Genomic DNA, 25,908 nt, shown 5'->3' on the forward strand with positions numbered 1-25,908 from the left:
AAATACTTTTTTCACATAATTTTACATACTGTCTTATTGACTTGCATTGGGCATTGAGCAGGATTGGGCACCCCTGGTCTAGGTTGTTAATGTAACCCCTGTTCCATGAAGGAGGGAACGGAGACGTTACGTCCCCCCTGCCACAGCCCTGAACCACCGCTGAATGGCCGGGATCCTGTCTCGGCTCCTCAGCAAAACATGAATGAAGTGAGTATTGCCTGTCTTATTTATACCCGTATGTCCGGGTGGGTGTGACTCGGCATGCAAATCTCACTGACCAATGTTCATTGGCTTGTTTAGTAACCCCTTATAGGTGTCATGACCCCATGACATCAGTCCGATGTAACATCTCTGTTCCCTCCTTCAGGGAACGGTGGTTACATTATGGCGCTTTTCCATTTCCAGTACCAGCTCAACTCGCCTCGGCTCGCTTTTCGCTCCGTTTTCCATTGCAGATAGTACCTCCACAATAGTACCTGGTCGTCATAGCGCCGCCGCAGGAAACTGCCGTGACTTAATCTTCTACGCGAGGCACCCGCTACCCACACACACAGGACAATGGAGGAAATCGAGTTTATGATGTTTTTCAATGTTTTTGTTTTTGTTTTTGCTGTTTTTTATTCAGGATACTCCGTCTGGCGCGTGCAATGATGACGCAGTGAATAGTGACTATTCTCTCTGACCAATCAGCAGTCTGCTGTGTTTTCACGTCACATTTTAGTATCGCCTCAGCTCGCCCCAGCTCGCTTAGAACCTCGCCAGAGGTGGTACGAAAATAAGTACCTGGAAGCAGGTACAGGTACAACTTTTACACAGTGGAAAACCAAACAAAGCCGAGTCGAGTCGAGCCGAGGCGAGCTGGTACTGTGTAGTGGAAAAGCACCATTGGTAACCTAGACATTCTTTTTATATGGGATTGTTTAATGTCAATGTGAACGTGGTTGGGTTGAGTAATTCAACCCCTGTTTATTGTTTTGATTCTTAGATTAAAAGTCTATTTGAATATCTTCATCATCGTGCGCTTTCATTACAGCCACCCAATGTGACATACTTTCTTTCTTAATTTTTTTTTCACTTAAAGATGTCCCCAGATAGAGGTTTGGTCAGATTTACCCAACTTCTGAGGAATCCCAAACTGTAGCTATAATAAAGCCACACGCACAGACACCCCCTCCCTAACGGTAGGATGGAGATTAGCCCCTTCCATGCGCTCTGCTGTTCCACAGATTTGGCAGGAAACAGAGACATGCGGCTGAGCCGCAGATCTCAGATTAAACCTGTTTAATCCTTTTCTCTCTCTCTCTCTCTCTCTCTCTCTCTCTCTCTCTCTCTCTCTCTCTCTAAGCAAAGATATTGATTCTCGCGCAGAAGGAATGCTTCAAATGCATTGCTTGCAAATACTTGGCTTTTTGGTGATGCTGAGAGAAGCTAAACTTAATCAGAGGAAGTACCTGCTGCTCTGTGAAATGTGCCAAATTAATTTTCCTGCCTTGACCTCAGTGGACCTATGACCAGTGAGGTCATTACATTCATGTTTCCGCACAACAAAGAATGGGTTTGAGACATCATTAAGAACCCTATGAAATTAAAATTGTAATTCTTGTGGATGTTCCATGTCTGTTAGCTTTGAGGTGTCTAAATATGCTTATTTACTTTCTATATGCTAGTCTAAAATTCAACAAAATCAACCCTAATCAGATTTACACATTTAAAACGGACAGTCTTTTCTGGTAAAATGTGCAAATATCAGCTGTGATTTAAGGTCATAATGATGTCCTAAACAATGGGGAGACCTAAAAATTTAGCCACCGCTAGCATTTTTGATCATTTTCACAAAAACTTCATGGCCACCAGAATATTTTGTTGTATGAATATCTGAACATGCAAAATATCAAACGAAAGAACAGACCCTCTGCTTTTAAAAAAAGCTTCATGCATTATTTTTTGTTTTATTTTGTGTTTTCACTATGTTTTGTTTTATTCATGTCAAAATTTATTGTAAAACAATACATTTGAACTATTTGCAAAATGTGCATGTGCAGGCCTAAGCTAGCATTTCAAAACACTGGGTGCTTCTAAATACTAAAATTGATCTTCCTTGTTCCTCCGTCCTCCAGCCTGTGACCCGGAAACCGATCAAAGTCGCACATACAAACCTGATGCACGTATAAAATTTCCTCCCCCTTCACATCTGTCACAATGATTTTAATTTATGCTTTTCCTTTGCAGTTTAAATAAACCACACATCTCCCATATTTCAACAGGGCATTTTGCGTTATTATTATTTATTAAGAATTTCTTAAAAATCCAAACCGTAACAGCATAAGGGCAGATCCTCTGAGCACAGCTGATGATGCTATGAAGTGACGCTCGATTGATCTAGAATATTCCAATATACAAATAAGCTTTCCTTCGATTCCTACATCTTCATTTTCTTTCCTTGCAGCCTTCCCTCGCATCCTAAGGGGGTGGAGCTAAGACGCAAAGAGAGGAAGCGAGGAAAGGAAACGAGGATGCACACATTAGAAATGAGAAGCACCCATTGACTTACGGCAGCTGCAGTGACGCGATGACTTTGGCTCTTTTAGTTTGAAGGCGGGACTTAATCCGCCATTTATAAGTAATATGCACAGTATTTTTGTATCTAAATTATTTTATACTACTCAGTAGTGATGACAAAAATGCCTGTTTTTCATTCATGGTGGATCAAAGTAGATTAAGGAACTTGATTTGGTGGATTATTACAACTGGAAGTGGGTGTGACACCCCTCACGATTAACATGTAATGTGCTAATTGGGTAATGGTAATATAAACAAGGACCCACTTGACTTGGCTTGATTTATGGCTGATCCATTTCCAGTTCTTTTGAAAACTTGAGATGATTTGAGTCTCTAAAAACGGATTGGTGGTGTTGAGAGCCTCCAGAACCAAAAGTATGTCATCACCATATTGAGTGCTTTCCTGTGTTTCACACAAAAGCAGACTTGTTATTTCCTCTCAAAGGGAGCACAATACTGTATGTACTGAAGGCATTCACATTGTCTTATTTTCTCTGTGCTCCTACGATTTGGAGAATACAAACCTGAACCTGCACGATATTGAAGAAAAATGCGATATGTGATAACTCATTAAATAATGCGATATTCGATATGCGATACGATAATGCTTAAAGTGTGTAAAATCAACTTAAAGGGTTAGTTCACCCAAAAATGAAAATTCTGTCAGTAATTACTCACCCTCATGTTGTTCCAACCCCGTAAGACCTTCGTTCATCTTCGGAACACAAATTAAGATATTTTTGATGAAATCTGAGAGCTGATCACTCCTCCATAGGCTTCTAAGGGATTGAAACTCGCTGGCCCAGAAAAGTTATTAAAGAGATCGTTAATATAGTCCAAGTGACTCCAGTGGCTCAATCTTAAGTTTATCAAGCGGCGAGAATACTTTTTGTGCGCAAAAACAAACAAAAATAACGACTTTATTCCACTATTCATTTCCTTCTCTCTGAGCCTCGTAGTGTTTTTGCGTAGCGCGTCTGTGTTGCACGTCATCACGCATCACACACATGATCAGCGTCGGCCAATAGTGAGCCTACGTGGTGACGTGCAACACAGACGCGCTACGCAAAAACACTACGTAAACTAACTCGAGGCTCAGAGAGAAGGAAATGAATAGTGGAATAAAGTCGTTATTTTTGTTTGTTTTTGCGGACAAAAAGTATTCTCGTCGCTTGATAAACTTAAGATTGAGCCACTGGAGTCACTTGGACTATATTAACGATCTCTTTAATAACTTTTCTGGGCCAGCGAGTTTCAATCCCTTAGAAGCCTATGGAGGAGTGATCAGCTCTCAGATTTCATCAAAAATATCTTAATTTGTGTTCCGAAGATGAACGAAGGTCTTACGGGGTTGGAACAACATGAGGGTGAGTAATTACTGACAGAATTTTCATTTTTTGGGTGAACTAACCCTTTAAATAATCTTTAAAATGTATTTAAAATTATATAACCTACATACGTGTTTCACATTATTTTTGTGACAAGAAACCATCCCTACAACTGAAAGTGAACAGCAGTGTTTTACTGAAGCATAAGAAGTGTTATTTTAACATCAGTGTAAACCACGGGGTTTAGGGTTTCAGGTAGGCCTACATTACGTTTATTTAACAACAGAAACTGAATAATCAAATGTAAAAATAAAACACTTCTTAGTTTTCGCCGTATAAATTAAATATATACTGATTCTTATTAAAGCTACAAAAGTTATTCAGCCAAGAGCAGTGAGTGATTTTCTCTTTGTCTTTTGTTCATGACCCCAGTTATTGCAAGCTGTTGCGATATGCATATTGCGATATATGCATTTGCGATATTTCGATATATTGTACAGCCCTAATTGCTTTAAAAGACACTTTAAAGTGACAGTTTACCGAAAAATAAAAAAAAACGGCATTTTTTGCTCACCATCATGTCATTCCCTCAAAAAGATTTCAAAGGTTTTTGTACATGGGTCAATGACGTGACGGGTCATTTTTTTTGTCCAAAGGCCTTAATAATAATAAAAAAACAAATATATAACATCCAAAGTATGTAAGGTAGTACAACTTGATCTCTTTTACTGAATCCAAAAGGTTTTAATTATATTTTACTACATATAAAGGTATTTGAAAGATTTTGAAGTGTCAAAAGGTAATTCGGTAAAACCGATATAGTAAATATTTAAATGGAATAATATTGTTTTTAATAAGTAAAGGAACTACAATAATACAAATATAAAGCAGATAAGGCTCTTTTTTACATTTCCCCTTTTCTCCTTTCCCTGTGCAATGTTTTACTTGAATATGTTGGAGTGTTTAGAGTAGTCCAATAAATGATTACATTTATGAGATCAGTGATAATTTTTAAAAAATATTTCTTAAAAAAAATATTTCACACTATATACTATCTCAACATCAATGTCAAATCAGTTTTTAACTTTCAAATCAGTGGTTAAACCGAATTACTTTTTTGGTGACATTTTTTCCATCTTGTAAAAAATGACAAAAAACAGTGTTAATTGATTGTACAAACCACAAAATCTTATTGTTAACACCTAAGTAAACAAAAAAAAAAAGGTTTCAAATATAGTTATATCTCCATTCTATTTTTTTACACTTTTAAAAACCTTATTCATCAATGACCCACATATGAAAACAGGGGTTCAAAACAACATTGATTGGGCCCTGTTTACTTTTATTGTATGCATTACTTTATTGTTTACTTTAATATCTACTTTTGTAAGAAGAAAGTCATATAGGTTTGGGATGACATGGATGAGTAAATAATGACACAATTTAAATGTTTTAATGGAGCTATTTCTTTAATTATGACTTAAATAGGCAGGATGAGTCAAAGAACATGGACTTTCAGCCCTGCTGTGGTCTTGATGGTCCGGCTGGTGGAAGTTGGTCAACCAGCTGGTCTAGTGCCCAAAAACCATCAAACCATAACAGACTAGGATATCCGCTAAGAATAGCAAGCTTAGACATATTTAGGTTGTTTTTGTTTCAGCCGGAGAAGAGTACCCAGTCCACCTTTATGTGCTCTGAACAGTGATGCAGTTGTCATGATGCTCTTGGGCCGAAGGGCAGGTTTTTCTTGCTGCATTGTAACTGCCAGCGAGTGCCATTTTCAATATGCGCACCATGTCAACTAACCTTAATGCCAGCTTCCTGACAATTAAATGAAGGACCCCTCGTTCCTCTTGTTTCTTCCCAGGTGGCATGCCGTCCCCATTCCGTCACTATCAAAGAGACAGAAGGAGATTCAGAGAGTCTGGAAAACGGTCCATTATGGTCTGCCAGAGGGAGTACAGGCACCATTAGGGAATGATATCCGTTACAAATAATGCATGTTTCCAGGCTCTCACTCCATTCTGTCAAGAGCGACAACGGGAGAAGATTGCAGAGCAGCAGAAACCAGCGCATTACTGTTTCAGTGTAAGACTATAGAGAAGAAACTGATGAGCGCATGTTGAGTACATTTGTATCCACAATTCAGTCGATCTGAATGTGTCAGGTTAGTTCCATCTGACTTGTGTCATGATTTAAGTCGCAAATATGTACAGATGACTAATTAAAATGTTGAATATTTAGCAGTGGTGAACAGTTACAAAGTATTTTTTACTTTGTTACTGTACTTAAAATATTTTAAGTGTCTGTAGTTTATCAGAATATTTTTATTTTGGGAAACTTTTACTTAGGGACAGCATCATGGGATCAACCATTATTTTGCAGATGGGCACAGATTCCATATTTTCTCATGTTTGTGTCATTTTCCGTTTGCCAGATGGCTCATTAGATTTGTTATGCCTTTTTAAACTGCAATAAAGAGGATAAGTACGAGTAGAAAATAAAACACCTTCAGTCAGTTTGAAAGTTTAATAGCAAAATGTAAAACTCTTTTGGTTATTAAATACCATTCGGTTTTTCAAGACATTTATGAGAATTTAATGGTAGGGCTAAATTGCTTTTGAAATAGTGTAATAAACAATTCCCTGATAACTGGGGTGAGTTGGCAGCCTAATAAAACAATATTTCAAATAAAAACAAAGAATATTTCTTTGATAAATGTACTTGTTACTGATAATACTGAATGGACCATATATATATATATATATATATACAGTATATATATGGGGATGCTGTGATACGTATTCCTAATGTAGACGTGGATCAGCTGAGAGTCAGCTGATGCAAGCCTGACTAATGTGACCTGCCAGAACTATATCTTGGGCAACATATGCACACATGATGCAGTTCTGATCTAATATGATGGATGAGGGGTATCCTTCATATTAGATCCTCTCATCATAAACTCACATACTTAATTGGATGATTTCATAGAATTATTTGCACAAAGATTAAAATATGATCATTGCCTAACATACATATTTATTATTACATGTTCAAAAGTCTGGGGTCTTGGGGTAAGATTTTTTATTTATTTATCTTTTTATGTTTTTGATAGAAGTCTCTAATGCAATATTACAATTTAAAATGACTGTTTTCTATGTTAAAAAGCAAAGTAAGGAATTTTCTTAATTTTTCTGTTATTTAATATAGTTACTTCTGATGTAATTGCATTAAATACTGTATAGATTGAACAATTCTTTTTTGAACAATAGTGGATTTAACATCAAAATGTAATTTCATGTTAAAATGGATGTTTTTAAAGTGGCCTTCTTCCTTTAAATACTTTGATCAGTTCAAGAATAATTTATGCAATTTTATATGATTTATTTGGAAGAATTAAAAGAGCAGTTTCATGTCTATCCTTGTAATGTTCAACTGGTCCAGGTTGATATGGGATTTAGAAAGTAATATAGTAATAAGTAATGCAATACTTTTTTAGAGAAAGTAATTTAGAATAACTTACCCAACAACACAGTGTAATATATTTTTAAATGTTTACCCCTGCGATGGCAAAACAGGTCTTTTTCAGCAGCCATTACTTCAGTATCTGGTCCTGCTTATTATTATTAATGTTGAAAACAGTTATGCTGCTTAATATTTTTGTGATACATCCGTGATGCCTTTTTTTCAGGATACTTTGATGAATAGAAAGTTTAAAAGTACTGCATTTATTTGAAATATAAATCACTTTTGACCAATTTAATGCATCCTTGATAAATTAAATGATTAATTTCTTAAAAAAAATCTTACTTACCCCAAACTTTTAGTATATATATTCACTTTATCCCAGTAAAACCTGACAGAAGCTCTCAGCAGTAACCATATATTATAACCTTCAAATGCACTAAAAGAAGAACCGTTTTGTCAAGATTTCTCTTTAACATTCATCTGAAACTGTTAATTGGAGCTTTTAGGAGACATTACAATATATACAAACTTTATTGTGCAAGGAAAAATGCTGTCAGTTTTCTTTTTTATATGGTTCCCTTTGTATCTGCGTTCCAGAAAGAGCACTAATGATATTGAGACAGGATTGTGAATGTCATTTCTGCTGTTAGGGCAGCATGTCTATTATAATGTCACTGCAGAATGTGAAATCTTAAGTGCAATGACTTCTTTAATATGCATTACTTTTGCCTTACCCCTTGTATCCATCATCCTTACACTTAAGTCTAAAAATCATTTTCATGTCTTGATTCTGTTGAGGGCGATTGTGCTGCATGTTATGCTAAAGAAAAAAAATCTGGTTTTGTAGTAAAAAATATTTATTTAGATATAACTTGCTCTTCCTCTTAAAATATTTTCTGTTTTGGCTGATGTCATCAGTCCCCTCTGACCACGGTATATAAATTTTCATGATGCAGTCATTTTTTGTTGTTGTATATCGTGTTTCACTAAATATGTCACATTGTGTAAGTCAAATGGGTTACAATGGCCATGTTATGTTGACTCTATACCTTGTATGCCCTTGTTTGCTTCGGACTGTGTTTTCTTCATCATTTGAACTTCGCTGAGCATGTACTGTAGATGGTAATGCAGTTTCTGGCCGGAGGGAAGGAGTGCTAGGGAACTGTATTGGGATTACAGCTGTTGTTCGGCCTGAGGATCCACCAGAGGCAAGCACAGATCTACCGAATAAAAACCTTTTGATTACTTAACACAACATTTAGAAGAACAATGAAAATTCAACAGCCTTAAACCATTTGACGAAGGCAAAGCACAAAGATGTATAGGTGACAAACTGGACTGGAAATTATAATTTTTTTGCAGTTGTGGAAGCTATCTTAAGTTACCTGGGAAATTTCGGATGTTTGTAGCTTGGTGGTGCACAAGAACTATTTTATTAAATATTTTTACTATATTTGTTTATATTATGATTTAAAGATAATTTAGTGTTCCCATTTCCCATTATTTATGCTTTTGGGCCATTTTGTTGGTAGTGAAATATGAAAGATAACAGAAAACGATTTTTTTGTCTCTTTTTTTTGCTTTGATTTGATAAACAGATACAGTACACTCTATTGATATCTGAAAACATAACTGAGCTAAAATATGAATTAAAGAATGGTTAAAGTCACCATGAATTGTTTTTAATGCATTATTTATTATGAATAATTTATCCATGCACATGTTTAAAAATTATTTTATTCCTTGTAATCTTTGATCAAAATAATTTCCCCAGCCTCTTGCAATGACATCTCTTCTCTGATGACATGTTTACTGGCGCGAGGGCGGGATAACCTGTCAGTCACATGAGATCACAGCAATAACAAACCACAACCATTCAACCATCCAATCAATTTTCAATGGACAATATCAAGTCACGCCCTATACATTTTTTTCTTGTTCGAGAAGCTGTTTCACTCGGATATGTCACAATAGGGAATAAAAGACTATCACAATTTCTGTTTCATGCAGACTTTTAAGGGAACTTTGTTAATGGCAGGCCTTCCAATTTTGAAACAGTCTGCAGAACTTTTTGCATGTTGAGTTTCCATACTGACCTGCAGAATTGATAGATTGTTCAATATCTATTGAATACAAACCCAACACAATAATACAGAAACTATTAAGATTTTGGTCTTCAAACCTGAAAAGGAGACAGGAAAGATATCACTGACAAAATGGATACACGGATTATTATTTTTTTTGTCGTGAAAATGCATATCTTTTTCTGCTACCTTGTCTTCATTACTGATACAGATCTGAGCTCAAGTTTATTTACAAGGAAAATCATTTTTATTTTCAGCAAAGTTATTATCCACTGTTCTTTGCCTCAGACAGCACTGAAAGATCCTCCTTATCCGTAGGTTTATCCTCTGGTCCAATATAATTTCACAGAAAATATCCTTGTACTGAGACAAAATGTCATATCTGATACCAATAATTAAGGCAAAAGAACCGGAGACGGGGACAGTGACAGAATAAGTGATAGATGGATGCAGAGCAGAGAAAAAGAGATAGAAGTGTGGGGGGGGGGGGGGGGGGGGGGTTCAGATTTGTGCGTAATACAGCAGAATCAGAGGCGTGATTAATCCAGCAACCTTTAGAGGAAAGGTCTGAGGTCCCACGGGATAACTGATGGCTGTGAGACACAGGAAGAAAACTGAATGAGGAAAGGGCAGAAGTCAACAGAGGTGCTGAGTGCATTCTCAGCCTCAATCATAATGCTGTCTCTGTGCACTGTAAAAACATCAGCTTTCCTAGGTGACTGGAGAAGACACATCACCCTAAGCAAAAATCTTTACTGTCACAATTGCAACGGATGTGTCAGATACTTTTGTCAACAGACAATCGACTGAAAAGTCTTTGGACAAACTGTGTTCAAAGGTTTTGACTGTGCAAAATACTGCATATTTGAAACATTGTATATATATATATATATATATATATATATATATATATATATATATACACTAATACTATTTTTTTTTTATGGCAGGTTTCCATTTAATAACCAGTTAATATGTTTGGTCTTGGTGGAATAGGTAATAACCAGTTAATATGTTTGGTCTTGGTGGAATAGATCTGCTATGCTGCTGCTGAGCAAGTACAGGACTTACATGACACGCTGCTTTGAGCAAGACATGCTGTAGCTGCACAATAGCATACATGAATACCTGTAGCAGATCTATACAGGTGGAGCAGGGGAAGGCTTCTGAAAGCGTGCTGCAAACTGCTATAGCAAACGCTGACCATATTTGAAAGTTGAGCACATGAGTTCATTGCCTACTGATACAGCAGGAACCAATCAGCTGTGCCCTATAGAGAATTATGTGATTGAAAGCAGATTGAGTTAAGGACCTATCAGCCTGCGCCATCTAGAGTTTCATGACAGAACTTTGTGTTTGTCCATTGTACTTTACTATTTTGATGTCTGATTTGCAGCATGTAAAACATTGAATATGTTTATACAAAAACAGACAAAAACTACATTGATTTATGATATTGGCCAACATATTAGTTTTCATCATAACATTAATAAAGAATAAGACAGACCCTTGAATTATTAAGCTAATTTCCTATACCCAAAGTGTAATGACCAGTCTGCTCCAAGCCATGACCATATTATTACCACCTTTTGTGCACATGCATTTTCAATAATTCAACAGTACAAAAAGTGAAAATAGTGAGTTTTTTGGTAGGATACATTGCTCTTTGAAGCCTCACCCTATTTAGGCCCTACAGATGTTTGTGTGTGTATTTTTGTGTTCTGCTGGTGTTCATGTGTGTGACGGCTGTGAACTTTGCTGCATCTGATGCAGCAAGGCCAGACATAAAAAGATGTGCACATCTGAGTTTGAGGAGATTTTACTGCAGAAAAACAGGTGCTTTGCAGCTGAATCAAACTGCTGTATCATACAAAAAGTAATAAGCTACGAAATGCCTCCTGTAAGGAATACTAAAGAAAATGGTCTGTTTCTCTCTCTCTCTCTTAGCTGATATGGCCACTTAAAAAGTCACAACACTTCAAGCAACAGACAAAAGACTGGGCTTTTTCAATCCATTTCCCTCATCAGCAAGCGTTTGCCAGGTCAAAAGAGAAAGTTAAACCCTCTGTTAGTATTAAGCATATAGTTTGGCTACATATATTTGGCTCTCTTTGGCATGTAATTGGATAGACAATAGCAGAGCGTGATTGCACCATTGTGGCTAATTACAGGCTTTTAAAACACATAGTTCTGAAACTGACACAGCTAGAGAATGGAGATCTCTATCTGGGGCTGTATTCACAAAGAATTTTAAGGCTAAAAGTAGCTCCTAACTGGCGAATGTAGGAGCAACTCCTAAAAATAATGGGCGTGTCACTCCTAACTTTAAGACTCCTAATTTTTTTGACTAAGAGTAATTCACGAAGCATTTTAGCCCTAAAAGTAGCACCTAAGCCTGGGACTGTCAAGATTTGTTCATGTGGTGTGTGTGTGTGCAAACACATGGCCTGTGTTTTGGGCATGTGATTGCGTTGTCTTGTGTTGTTTACCACGCCCCCTTGTTCTCCTCATTAGTCTTGATTGTTCATCTGTGTCACCTGTGCCCTGGTGATAATGTCTCTTATTTAAGGTCCTTGTGTTTGTTACTCGGTGCTTGTTCGTTTTGTATCTTGTCCTCCTGTTTGGTGAGCTGTTTATTCCTGTGATCAGAGTTTGTATCCTGCCTGTTAGTTCTAGTCTTATGTTATTGTCAAGTTTATTAGTCTAGTCCTGTCAATGTTCATTTGCCCCCTTGAGGGTCTTTGTTTTCTGTCTGTTTAATAAATCCATGTTTCATTTATTACTGTCTGCATTTGGGTTCATATCCGTTTCACGTGACAGAACGAACAAGCCATTTTTTGAACCCAGCAGACAATGTCTTTTCCTGCAAGAGGCCAGTCGGAGGACCACAAAGAATGGTGGCTGACGCTAACCACTGATATGAAGAGAGGTAGGACTCCGTTTCCTCCCCAAGGAGAGGAGTTCCTGGAGAGATATGTCCAGAGGGTGGATGAGAAGAGGGGATTCATGCCAGAGATCCTCTTAAACTCCTTTTTCATCGCGGGTCTCAATGCACCTCCTCCTATGTGTGAACGAGAGGGGCTGATCCGACACCCGTTCAGTGAAGTGGTGAACTGTGTGTGTCGGGGAGAGCGACAGGATCCTACTAGGACATCTTCATCATTGCCGGTGGTCCCGGAAGGTCGCGTCCTGGCCGTCGCAGCGCTTGGGGACCATGTTTCCTTCATCTCGACTCCCAAAGCACCCGCTGTAGCTGGAAACCTTCGCGGAAAGCAAGAAGGAGGGGTGTCGAGGGAGTCCGCATCGGAAGCCGCATCTACTGAGTCAGCATTGCCTGTGGTGGTCTCTCCGCTTGTTGTAACGGTCCCAGTACCGATTACAAATCCGGATATGGTTTCTGCTCCGCGGTCAAGGAGGAGAAGGAGGAAAGCTTCATGTCCTCCATCCCAGTTTTTTCCGGGACCCATATCGACTCTCCCGGTCGCTGTGGCCAGTCCTGTCTACGCTGAGTTAGATGGGAGAAGGACTGAGTCCAGCACTGTCCCAGCCAAGGAGTCCAGGCTTGTCCACGCTGAGGTAGATGGGAAGGTGAACATGTCCAGCCCTGTCCCAGCTAAGGAGCCCAGTCCGGTCCCAGCTTCAGAACTTTCAGCTACACCGTTTGTCTCAGGGTCACAGTCATCTGTTTTGTTCCCTGTGGTTCCCCTGGTTACCCCTGCTACTGTGTTACCCCGATCTGTTCTCCCCAAGACTGTACCTTATGTGTCTCCACCCAGACCTGTTCGGTTTTCTTGCCCTCAACCCTCGGCCATGTCCTAGACTCACTGGACCGTTGCTTCACCGATCCATTCTGGACCCCTGCCGATGAACTCTTTTGTTCCCCCACCCCCCTCCCTTGTGTGTTATTTTTATTGAGTCACCCCAATCCTGTTATGTACTCTTGTTTGCCATTGTTGTTAGTAGTTATGTTTTGTTGGTTTGTGTTTGAGTTACAGTCTGTTATGTCTCATGTGGAGCGTCTGGTAGCCGCTCCGTGAGACGGGGGTTATGTCAAGATTTGTTCATGTGGTGTGTGTGTGTGTGCAAACACATGGCCTGTGTTTTGGGCATGTGATTGCGTTGTCTTGTGTTGTTTACCACGCCCCCTTGTTCTCCTCATTAGTCTTGATTGTTCATCTGTGTCACCTGTGCCCTGGTGATAATGTCTCTTATTTAAGGTCCTTGTGTTTGTTACTCGGTGCTTGTTCGTTTTGTATCTTGTCCTCCTGTTTGGTGAGCTGTTTATTCCTGTGATCAGAGTTTGTATCCTGCCTGTTAGTTCTAGTCTTATGTTGTTGTCAAGTTTATTAGTCTAGTCCTGTCAATGTTCATTTGCCCCCTTGAGGGTCTTTGTTTTCTGTCTGTTTAATAAATCCATGTTTCATTTATTACTGTCTGCATTTGGGTTCATATCCGTTTCACGTGACAGGGACAGCTTAAAAGAAGTCGAGAGGACTCCTAACTCACTAAGACCTATTCACAAACCGCTTTTTGTGGCAATTTCACGTTGCGATGTTTTGAAATACGTATGCGGCTGCAGCTTCCAATCGCGAGGGAACAATTTTGCATTGTAGGCATAACTAGGGATGCAATAACGCCACCAACAACAACCAAAACTAGGCTACTCATTGCATGTAAACTAATTGTAACGTTTCATTGTGAATCAAATTAAAATGTTCTTCTTTTTGCAAACGTAGGCAGAGGCATATAGTGACAGATTAATTCAATAATGTTGCAAAGATATTGCATCAATCCATATGTTTCATTAGGCTACTAGGCTATAGGCTATTTGTTTTGCCTCACTCTTTATTCATTTAGGCTATTTATTCAGTTATTCATCATCTTCCGTCCTTCGCACTACTTGTGTAGCGCACGCATTCTCAGACCTGTCACCTGTCACTCATCATCGTAGGGGAGGTGTTTGGAATCATTCCCGCGTTACAATCATCAGCCAATCAAGGTGGTCACTTCAGTCAAGCTCGTGCATGAGTAACGACGTCATCCATAGCAACGAAGACTCACTCTTAGTTTAGGAGTTGTCATTTTTCTTTACTAAGAGTAGGTCTGAAAGGCGTTGTGAATAACTTTTAAGAGAAAACTCCTAGCTAAAATCTTTTAGTGCGATTTAGGAGTACTCCTAGTGGTAAGATAAAATGCTTTGTGTGGCCCCTGGACTGTTTCAGTTAGCATAATACTATTAGAAAGTACTTTTTTGTTCCTGTTTGGTGCTACATTATTCGGTTGATTGCACATAGTTGAGTAGTATAAGACTTGCTCTTTCATAGTTCAGGAGATTTAATTGAGTTATTTAATTACAATATAAAGCTTTAAAATGGTGGTGCATAAAACAATCTGAGAGGCAGAAGATGTAAGCGAAACACTCCATTTGCTCTCGGTTTAATCTCAGTTCTGTATAGGAGACAATTGAGATATTAATGATGTTATTTTTTCCCCATGTGTAGCACTTTTGGTGTTTTCATTTGAAACCAAGGGTCCACATTAGTTTGAACATTGCAGATCCTCATAGGAGTCACTCATTAATGCTCTGTGACATTTCATCTCTTCAGTCTCACCTGTTGTCATGCTTCCTGTAGTTACTGCACTCTGAAATCTGCTGTGCTGAGATGTGTTTGGCAGGTCGCCTCTAGTCAATTGACAACCGAGTGTTATTGAGACACATTGTTCCACTCCACGATTGCTCTCCCTGGATTTAAAGAGCTTCACTCGGCTTCTGATTTCAGACATTTGGTAAACCTCAAGTAATCTCTAAACACATTTGCCTGGGTCTACTTTAGATGAACGACTGGGCTATTTTTACTTGTTTGCTGCAAACTTTCCTTAAAGAAATAATTCACTCAAAACTATATAACCTCATGTTAATTCCAAACCTGAATGACTTTTGTTTCTTCCAGAAAAGTCAAGATTTTTTTTTGTTTTTACATTTACATATTGTTTAAACATATTTTTAAGAAATAAAACTTTTATTTCTTAAAAGTAAAGAAAACATTTACACTGTCTGAATCGTTCCCTATGCCCTTCACCATGTAGAAAATAGTAAATGTGTGAACAAGTGACCGATTTTAACCGTAGCTTCAGCGTCTGTTTGGGGGCGGGATGCTTTAGAATCTAGAGAGCATTTGATTGGACAGAGAATCTGATGAGAAGCTGAAGTGCAGAGTGATGTCATCAAAATCATTGATCCATATCAGCGGAAGTGAGAGACTGTAGGTTTTGAATGCTTATATCTTTTATACAGTATGTGAATTTTATCATTGTTTTTGAGCACACTAGCTTATAGATAACAGTAAAACTAACATATTCATACTAAAAGCTAAAAGAAAAATCAATTTTGATTTCATAGGGACTTAAAGAACAATCTTAATGACCACAAACTTTTGAACAGTATAGTGTATAATGAAAGAGTCCATATGCATCCAACATGTATTCATAAAGGAGATTTAAAAACTATTAGTGCAGGGGGTCAAACTTGGTTCCGAGGATCTCAAGGGGATTTAATTTTAATGTTTAATTTTAATTAATGTTTAATGTGAAAAGTGCTATACATATACATTTAAATGATTAATAATTATTTGAATTAAACAAGTATTTTCCTAACATTTCTGTAATATGATCATTTTGTTTGGCTGTAATACAGTGACAACATAAGTGTCAGTTATTTATTTAATTTTAAATTAATATCACTTTTTTTTTCCAATTATTCCTACTATAAGTCAAGAAAGACAGGCAGTATATTCTAATACATTTCCCAGTTATTCAGTTACATTTTGTGGGCAGAAATGGGTGCTTCGTGGAATGTTTGTGGGCTATGACTCAAATGCATATTATCGAGCAGAAAGTAATAAGCACGGCTCACCACAATTGCGCCTGGGCTTTGATTGGCTGAGGTAAAGGGCCAGGCTGGAGCAGTTTGAGGCTAATATACTGTGACACTGATGGCGCTCACTATAACCTTTTTTGCAGTCGGCTTGTTCTGACACCACTTCCTGCATGTGCTTGTGTCCCTGGGACAGGCTAATGAGGGAGTGTCTGCACTCCACCCACTCTGAAAGACGAGCCGAATACAGCTGCTGCCGGCAGGGTTCTAATCACTCCCTAAAGCCCGACACCTCTCTATACTGTATGTGTGTGTGCTAAACCCTGACACATCTCACATCTCTCCCACACAACAACATCATCGTCATGTAATGCTAGATACTGATTTTCCACTGATACAGTTACAAATACGAGCATCACTTCTATGTATACTTCCTCACCATTCTTTGTAGTTTAGTATTCTCACATAGGAATTTAAAACTGATGCATCTAATATCTTTCTTTTAAGTATAATTTCTCCAATCCAGATTAATTTACAAATAAGAACTTTTTTTATTTTTTGCATGGTGCGGCATGTCAACTGGTTCCGCCAACGGTGTGAGTTTTCCTGTTTGTCTGAACAAAGGAAGAAACAGGGAAGAAGGGGTGGCTAAGAAATGACATATTTCACCAATAAAGTCTGCATGAAATCAAATTGGTTTCAACACTAGCCCACATGAAAATCTATCCACAGAAAAAAAAACAGTCTTCGTAATATTTAGTCAAAATCAAAAAATTTGCTCCTCTCTGGATGTGAGTTTGACGATAAAACATTTGTGAACATAAAATCAAGCTCGCCTTCTATTCAGCATTTCATTCTAAAATACGTCACAATACTCGTGCAAAATCACAACTTCCAGTTCACACAGACATTTAAACTCCTCAAATGGGCTAAATCAGTTGTTATCGTGGTAACACTTTACAATAAGGTTCATTAGTTAACATTAATGTATTACCTAACATGTACTAACAATGAGCAATACATTTGTTACAGTATTTATTAATCTTTGTTAATATTAGTTTATAAAAATACAGCTGTTCATTGTTTGTTCATGTTCGTTAGTTCCCTTTCGTGGTCAATACGAGTTACGTCGTGACGACGAATGGGGTTTCGCTTAGAAAGCCTCTCATCTTCGAGTATACAAAACAAGTCAATGGCAAGAAAATGCCATGGGTCTGCAGAATTTGCAGAGCGTAACTCCGCCCCACCTCGTGGGTATATAAGGAATTACGCTGGCAACATGTAGTTATGTTTTCGCTTCGGAGCCAAGAGTTTTCTTCTCTCCCACAAGCCATTCTGAATTATCTTTACTCTACGAGACGAGCTGCTCTCCATTGTGTTGGTGCAACGGCGCGTTCCAGTGAGATCACATTGCCTGCTGCTGATCTGTGCAGTGATCTGCCGACAGTGTGTGTGCTTCTCCCTGGGAGCTTCAGCACTCTTCTGAGCTTTTATCTCTCTCTAAAAGTGCTGCACATCTTTTTCAAGACGGTTCACCCGTGTGTTTTCTGGATGTGGGCGCGTGATCCATCTGCCTAACGATCACGAGCGCTGTTTGGCGTGTTGGGCTTAATCACGCTCGGCAGCGCTCGTGGATGAGTCATGTTTTTATTCCGGGAACATGACCATCGCGGTGTTTAGATCGAGACTCGATCTCCGTGTGGGTAGAGTCCCCTCTGCCACACCCCAATCTATCTCTTCCTCGAGAGGGGATACTTTGGCTGGTGGCCACGGTGTGGCGGTGTGGCACAATAACCGACAAGTCATTCCTCGGGCCACGCCCCCCCTCCACATCGCAAACCGTGGAGCTTCCGTGTGTGCCTGGTTCCTCTCGGGAGTGCCAGCGTCAGCCGAGTCAGATCCAGAGCTAATGGCCATGCTTTCCCGGGCAGCTGAAAGCATCGGATAGAGTGGCGCCAAAGAACAGTCTTCGAACCCCCAGAAGCATACTGAGGCACTTCTGCACCGACGGTCATCCGTACGTGTGGTTTCCTTAGTCTGCTTCCCGCCAAGGCCGCCTCCCTGCGGCTCCTCCCCTCGAGCCTTCACCGGCCCCGAGCAGGAGGAGGTCACAGGAGGGTGGCACCACCCATCTCCGCCCCTAAGCCGGCCAAACGCCAGGCTAAGCAGCACTCCTGAGATGGGCAGCTTGGAGTTAGGGTTCGGGTGACCCCGCTGGTATAGTTCTTGGGAGCCTGGCTAGAGCATCCCAACGGCCAGATCATGCGTACAGAGATCGCCACCCTACTGGCGAAGGGTGCGATCGAGACTGTCCCTCCAGCCGAAATGAAGTCTGGGTTCTACAGCCCCTACTTCATTGTACCCAAGAAAACTGGTGGGTTACGGCCACCCTGGACCTGCGCATCCTGAACCGATCCCTTCACAGGCTTCCGTTCGGGATGTTGACAGCGAAACGCCTTTTCGAATGCATTCGTCCCTTGGATTGGTTTGCAGCGATCGACCTGAAGGACGCCTACTTCCATGTCTCCATTCTGCCTCGACACAGACCGTTCCTTTGGTTTGCTTCGAGGGGCGGGCATATCAGTATGCGGTTCTCCCATTCGGGTTAGCCCTGTCTCCTCGTGTCTTCACGAAAGTCGTCGAGGCAGCCCTTGTGCCACTACGGCAACACAGGGTTTGCATCCTGAACTATCTCAACGACTGGCTGATCCTAGCTCACTCTCGAGACCAGGTTTGCGAACACATGGACCTGGTGCTCCGGTGGCATTCTTGATGGCATGAGTCTGAACCAATGAAATGTGATTTTCAAACTCATGCTGATGTAAACAAAATTGACTGACCGAACTGACGATCCAGATATACACATACAGCCTACACAGAATTACAGTATTTCAAAAGATCTGTCCTGGCGAGTATTCACACAGACATCATCTTTTATGTCTTAAGTGAACGTTTGGTTAACTGTTGGGGAAAACATCTGATGTATAACATTATATTATATACGTGTGGAACAGTAGGTCTTAATATATAGGCGGTCTGTTTCATTAATGTTAATCAAAAAATTGTGGTATCATGGGGAAAAAAAAGTTGAATATATTTTTCCTATAGATATTTGGTTTTGACTTGGTGTGCCAAATGTGTGCCAAATTTAGTGCTATTACCAGGGATTTTAAGGTATGGTTGCGATTTTGTTTTGGAACCTTCAGAAAACTAGATTTTCCTTAAAATTGACTTGCTGACTCTATCGACTTCAAAAGAGTGTAGCTCATTTTTGTCTGATTCCAACAAATCATACATCATTTTGAAAATAACAGTAACTCATTTTTGAAAATGTGCTGATTGCAACTCATTTTGTCACACATTTTCAGCATTTAGAATTTCAAAAACTGAAAATATAAAAATAAGGAGTGAATTCAAAATATTTATAAATACTATAATAGTACATATAGTATTATAGTAGGCTATATACAGTAATACTAAAACAACATTGGGCCAAATGTTCACTTTTAAACTGTAATATAAATCTTGCAGATCATTGACTGCATGGACTGGTATTAAATGAGTTCCAGATTACTAGAAAACAAAAACTATCTGGTCAGAAGTACACTTCAGTCAAAAGCCCTTGAAAGCTCAGAGAAGTCAGAGAAGGTGAGAGAGAAGCTGCGTTCTCTATCCCAGGCGTCTGTCATCTCTGGGGGAACATCAGAACTGCCTCATTCACTATTCTTCCCAGCACAGAGGCAGTCGCCACCTGCTTCAGTCCCATTCTCCATCAGACCATGACTGTGCCTAGTTCCTCTCTCTTCATTAACGCATCGGCCTGCTGCTAATAACACTTTGGTGGCATCTGTTCCCTCACATGTTTTTCAAACGTAAGCGCAAAATATAACAGTTGTGATCTAATTTACTGAATCTTTGGCTATACCTTTGTCTGTTCTTTACAGCATCAAATACAGCTGTAACTTCTGTTAAAGGGATACTCCACTTTAAAATGAAAATTCTGTCATCATATACTCACCCTCATGTTGTTTCAAACCTGTATGAATTTCTTTCTTCTGCTGAACAGAAAGGAAGATATTTAGAAGAATGTCAGTAACCAGACAGTTTCTGGTACCATTGACTTCCATAGTATATTTTTTTTCCTACTATGGAAGTCAATGGTACTAGAAACTGTCTGGTTACTGACATTCTTCTAAATATCTTCCTTTCTGTTCAGCAGAAGAAAGAAATTCATACAGGTTTGAAACAACATGAGGGTGAGTATATGATGACAGAATTTTCATTTTAAAGTGGAGTATCCCTTTAATAGAAATTTTTACATTTAGATAAATCGAACAAATAAAAATTGACCCTATTTACTTTTTTAATGCACTTTCATGCTGTATTGTGAATGATTCACTGTGAATGTTATTCCAAATAAAGAAATTTGTCTTCATAATCTTTAAAGGGCACCTGTTATGCCACTTTTTACAAGATGTAATATAAGTCTCAATTGTGCCCAGAATGTGTCTGTGAAAACCAAATTAAGAATGTTCACTCAACTTTTGTATTCATGGCTACATTTTATTAATTTGTTTCCTTGTTCTTGTTAAATTGTGCCCACATTGTACTAATTTGCTCCCTCATTTTATTTAAATTGTGGCCATGATTTAACTAAACTAAAATGAGTACAACGTTGCCACAATTTTCCTAAAATGAAGGGTACAAATTAATAAGTTGTGGGTACGTCCGTTAAGTTGTTGCCTATCTGGCCTATTGTGGTCCCCGTAAAATGGGTTGGGAATGGAATATTTTGTGCTATACTAAAATAGTAGGATAAGCTATTATGTATGTCCTAATTTGCATACTTATGCCTTTTTGTATAAATAGTGTGAGTAGTGTATTCACATTGTTTTTCTTTCTTAAATTTGAAGTAATTTATTCTGTATATCACTATTTAACCTACAAATGTCCTCCACGCTGCACTGCTGAAGATGAATTAATTGAGACATGTTTAATTTTTTTCCACTCTTCTGTGGCTGTCCTCTGGCTTACAAGGATTGAGAAGATGGTCTTTCTCTGTAAGAGACGCAGTGATGCGTGTAAAAAGAATATGTTCCATTTTGCAGCCGCTCTGTGCTGAAAGTGCTATCGGATTAGCCTACATTGCATGACTGAAATGTTGAGGTTAGATGACAGGTTGATAACGTTTTATCATTTTCATTAAAAATAATAACACACAAAGCTCTGCAGAATAGAGCTGTTTATTCATTATGCTAATTTGCTTACCAGAATGGCTAATTCTCTATTGATAACCACTGGAATTTCCTGTGGGTTTTTAGAGTAGTTTTTTTTAATACTCATTTTTCTATTTTAGTTTTCAGTAATGAGTAACACAAAGTCTGTTTTTTATGGTACTTGAAGAAACTTTTGTTCAACAACATAAATCGCTAATTAAATTGCTAGCAAGTTGCTAAAAGGACTTGAAATACCACAATGATCCAAGTGTACGCCTGACAAATTGTAGTTTAGCAATGTATTAATAAAGTATGTTTTTATGTTACATTTAGCAATTTAGTCCATTGAGTCCCAGACTTAAAATGCTTTTCAGTTTATAAGTAAAATGAAACCTGTGGTTAATGTTACTCAACGAGATGTTCATGTTTTGTCCTATAACAAATGACAAATTTGCTTTAACGCGCATTTGGGAATGCGACATGCACCAACCTTCCCATACTTGTTATGAGAAGCGTTTATCAGGTCAACAAAAAAGCACAGCACATATGGATTTTTTAATTTTTTTATTACAATCAGAATTTTTATCAGAAATTTTGTCTCCAAATCCTGCAGGCCTAACCTGTAGTTAAAGGGATAGTTCACTTTGAAATTAAATTTTGGTATGTTTTAGCTTACCTCAAGGGCATCCAAGATGTAGGTGTCTTTTTTTCCGCAGTAGTTTCAATTTTGATATTTTTAGGTCAAACCGTTCTTGTCTGTCAGTCATATTATGCAGGTCTGTGGTCACTGTCTCAAAGAGCATGCACAGAGTCGAAATTAAAACAATTCCCCATCGTAAGTACACATTGATGGCTTAAGACACGAAACGAGCGGTTTGTGTGAGAAAACGAACAGTATTTATATCGTTTTTACCTCTTGTAACACAGCCACGTCCAAGTGATCTGAGGGCGCGCGCGCATCCTGGTGTGTGACGTGTGCGCAGACTGGTGCATAGATATATGTACACTAGAGGTCGCCTTGGCTACGGCATTCGTTAAGAACTGCCGTAGCCAAGGCGACATCTAGTGTATATATCTATGCACCAGTCTGCACCAGATCACTTGGACGTGGCTGTGTTAACTTACAAGAGGTAAAAACGATATAAATACTGTTCGTTTTCTCACACAAACCGCTCGTTTTGTGTCTTAGGCCATCAATGTGTACTTACGATGGGGAATTGTTTAATTTGGACGATGGGGAATTGTTTTAATTTGACTCTGTGCATGCTCTTTGAGACAGTGACCACAGACCTGCATGAAATGACTGACAGACAAGAACGGTTTGACCTAAACATATCAAAATTGAAACTAAGACACCTACATCTTGGATGCCCTTGAGGTAAGCTAAAACATACCAAAATTTAATTTCAAAGTGAACTATCCCTTTAAGTTAAAGGTGCTGTGTGTAACTTTTTTCACTCTTCTAAAGCATACAAATACCATAATATGTTTACATATATTGAGGAAACATGCTATAAGTTCACATACTCGTTTCTCTGAAAAACACTTCTACAGCCAGTTATTTTACTTTGAAATGTGCGTTTCCAGGCTGGAATGTTTGTTTTTGTTTAGGTCTGTGTGATACTGCACGTTGCCAATTTGCCAATTGATATTGTCATTTGCTCTCATTCCTGTTGTGTGTGGTCAAACTGGCAACCTGTGTGAGCACCGTCCAGTCTGAGGAGTCTGAGGAGCAGGTGGCGGGAGAAACAATGATCTGCGATATTTTGAATTTGGACTGCAGTACCTATTTCGACATTGTTACAGACTGCACCTTTAACATTACTCAGAGACTTTAATGCCATTTTCTACAACATTATTTACAAATTTAAATTGTAAAAGAGAAAATAAAATGATAACTTTATTGAAGTAACGTTGTGATTATCATTCCAGGAACTTCTACTATATCACCATGCTGCGAGACCCTGTGTCACGTTACCTGAGCGAATGGAAGCACGTGCAGCGAGGTGCCACCTGGAAGACTTCCCTTCACATGTGTGATGGCCGCTCTCCCACACAGGACGAGCTGCCCACCTGCTATAACGGAGACGACTGGTCGGGGGTCACTTTAAACGAGTTCATGGACTGCCCTTCAAACCTGGCCAACAACCGGCAGGTGCGCATGCTGGCCGATCTCAGCCTGGTGGGCTGCTACAACCTCTCCACCATGAACGAGAGCGAACGGAACCCCATTCTCTTGGCCAGCGCTAAGAGTAACCTGAAGAACATGGCCTTCTATGGCCTGACGGAGTTCCAGCGCAAGACGCAGTACCTGTTCGAGCGCACTTTCCGTCTGCGGTTCATTTCAGCCTTTACACAGATCAACAGCACACGCGCCGCCAACGTGGAGCTGCGCGACGACATGCGCAGCCGCATAGAGCAACTGAATTTCCTGGATATGCAGTTGTACGAGTTTGCCAAGGACCTCTTCCTGCAGAGATACCAGTTCATCCGCCAACGTGAGCGGCAGGAGGAGAGATTGAAGAGGCGGGAAGAGAGACGCTGGCTTAGGGAGCGCCGAGTCAACCAGAGCAAACAGCCCAGTGGGGAAAACCAACCTCAGGTCACCACAACTGAGGACTATGCCAGCCAAGTGGTCCGTTGGTGATATCTCTTGGAAACATGCACTACATAGGCTAATACATAATGGACCACTTGAGGAAGAGTAGGTCACATTTTGAACATTAGCATTCTAATGAGTTTCTTTTGTCGTGAAGCCTGTTGCACTGCAAAAAATCATTGCCTTGAGCAGTATTTTTGTCTTGTGTTATATAGTAAATATTATCTAAAGAGTTCTTTTTAAAGAATATATTTAGAATTAATCACTTTTCTAGTTTTTAGCATAGAATCAAATAAAATTGAGTGACAATTTATGCTTAAATCGACAAAGCAAAAATTGGTTGAGAACTTTAATTTGAAGATACATACCTGCAATTGTTGTCTATTTTAATATATTTTAAAATGTAATTTATTCCTGTGATGGCACAGCTGAATTAAAAAAAAAAAAAATCTAAATCTGCCATTCAAAAGTTTGGGGTTGGTAAGATTTTTAATGTTTTTGAAAGAAGTCTCTTTTATTTATTTATTTATATATAGCCTATATACAGTGCAATGCATAAGTGAATACACCCATGCTAAAGTTGACTAAAAAGAGGAATAAAAAATCATATTTTGGAAATTGAACTTAATGCCTTAATTTTAAAAATTAGGAAAAATCCAACCTTTAAGGACACCAATTTTCTTTGTGAATGAATAATGTATCGTAAATAAATAAATGTTCTTCCTTAAAATACATGGTGCATAAGTGAGTAGTACACCCCTATGTTAAATTCCCATAGAGGCAGGCAAATTTTTATTTTTAAGTATTTTTAAAAAAAAATTTTTTTAGGATACTATGCATCCTGATAAAGTTCCCTTGGCCTCTGGAATTAAAATAGCCCCACATCATCACATAGCCTTCACCATACCTAGAGATTGGCATGGTTTTATTTCAGTTAGCCTAAAAGCTAGTTTGATTTGCATTGAGAGATGATCTTATGGAAAGTACACCATGCCAATCTCTAGGTATGGTGAAGGCTATGTGATGATGTGGGGCTATTTTAATTCCAGAGGCCAAGGGAACTTTATCAGGATGCATAGTATCCTAAAAATTTTTTTTTAAAAATACTTAAAAATAAAAATCTGCCTGCCTCTATGGGAATTTAACATAGGGGTGTACTCACTTATGCACCATGTATTTTAAGGAAGAACATTTATTTATTTACGATACATTATTCATTCACAAAGAAAATTGGTGTCCTTAAAGGTTGGATTTTTCCTATTTTTTTTAATTAAGGCATTAAGTTCAATTTCCAAAATATGATTTTTTATTCCTCTTTTTAGTCAACTTTAGCATGGGTGTATTCACTTATGCATTGCACTGTATATATATATATATATATATATATATATATATATATGTATGTAGCGCCCCCTACTTGCCTTTCCTGTAATTAAGAAGGATCAATAGCGCTCCAGATTCAGTAACTATGCCTACAGATGTTGAAGTTAGGCCCCTCTGATGTCACTAAATGAATTAATTCTCTTGTAGAAAATTATAATATTTATCTATACTCAATTGTGCTTAAAAGGACTGCTATAACCTCTCTTGAAAGAATAAAAGTCTTTGAAAGTGACAAAATGTAACCAAATTTAATTTGTATAAAATAAAAATAAATAAAAGTTAATATAACAAATAAAACAATATGCGAGTAATTCACAGTCAACTATTATCTCAAATCACAAGGACACAATATTACACCCAAAGGCAATATATTATTATGACAAAATAGCCTAAA

The 25,908-nt window shown here is 38.6% G+C and overlaps 1 protein-coding gene across 2 annotated transcripts in view; it reads left to right on the forward strand.

The window, feature by feature from the left end:
• Nucleotides 1-25,908, forward strand: part of hs6st3b (heparan sulfate 6-O-sulfotransferase 3b) — a 65,913-nt gene that overhangs the window by 37,334 nt on the left and 2,671 nt on the right. The window contains exon 2 of one of the 2 annotated variants that reach the window (XR_013822279.1): nucleotides 23,465-24,236. Coding sequence is in view for 1 of the 2 variants with exons in the window: in XM_079881267.1 (XP_079737393.1) it covers nucleotides 23,465-24,167 (703 nt within the window). In the remaining variant the exon portion in view is untranslated. The remainder of the gene's footprint in view (nucleotides 1-23,464; nucleotides 24,237-25,908) is intronic. The other variant, XM_079881267.1, reaches the window with a different exon arrangement.

Source organism: Squalius cephalus (assembly GCF_949319135.1).
Source record: "Squalius cephalus genome assembly, chromosome: 9".
NCBI lineage: Eukaryota > Metazoa > Chordata > Actinopteri > Cypriniformes > Leuciscidae > Squalius > Squalius cephalus.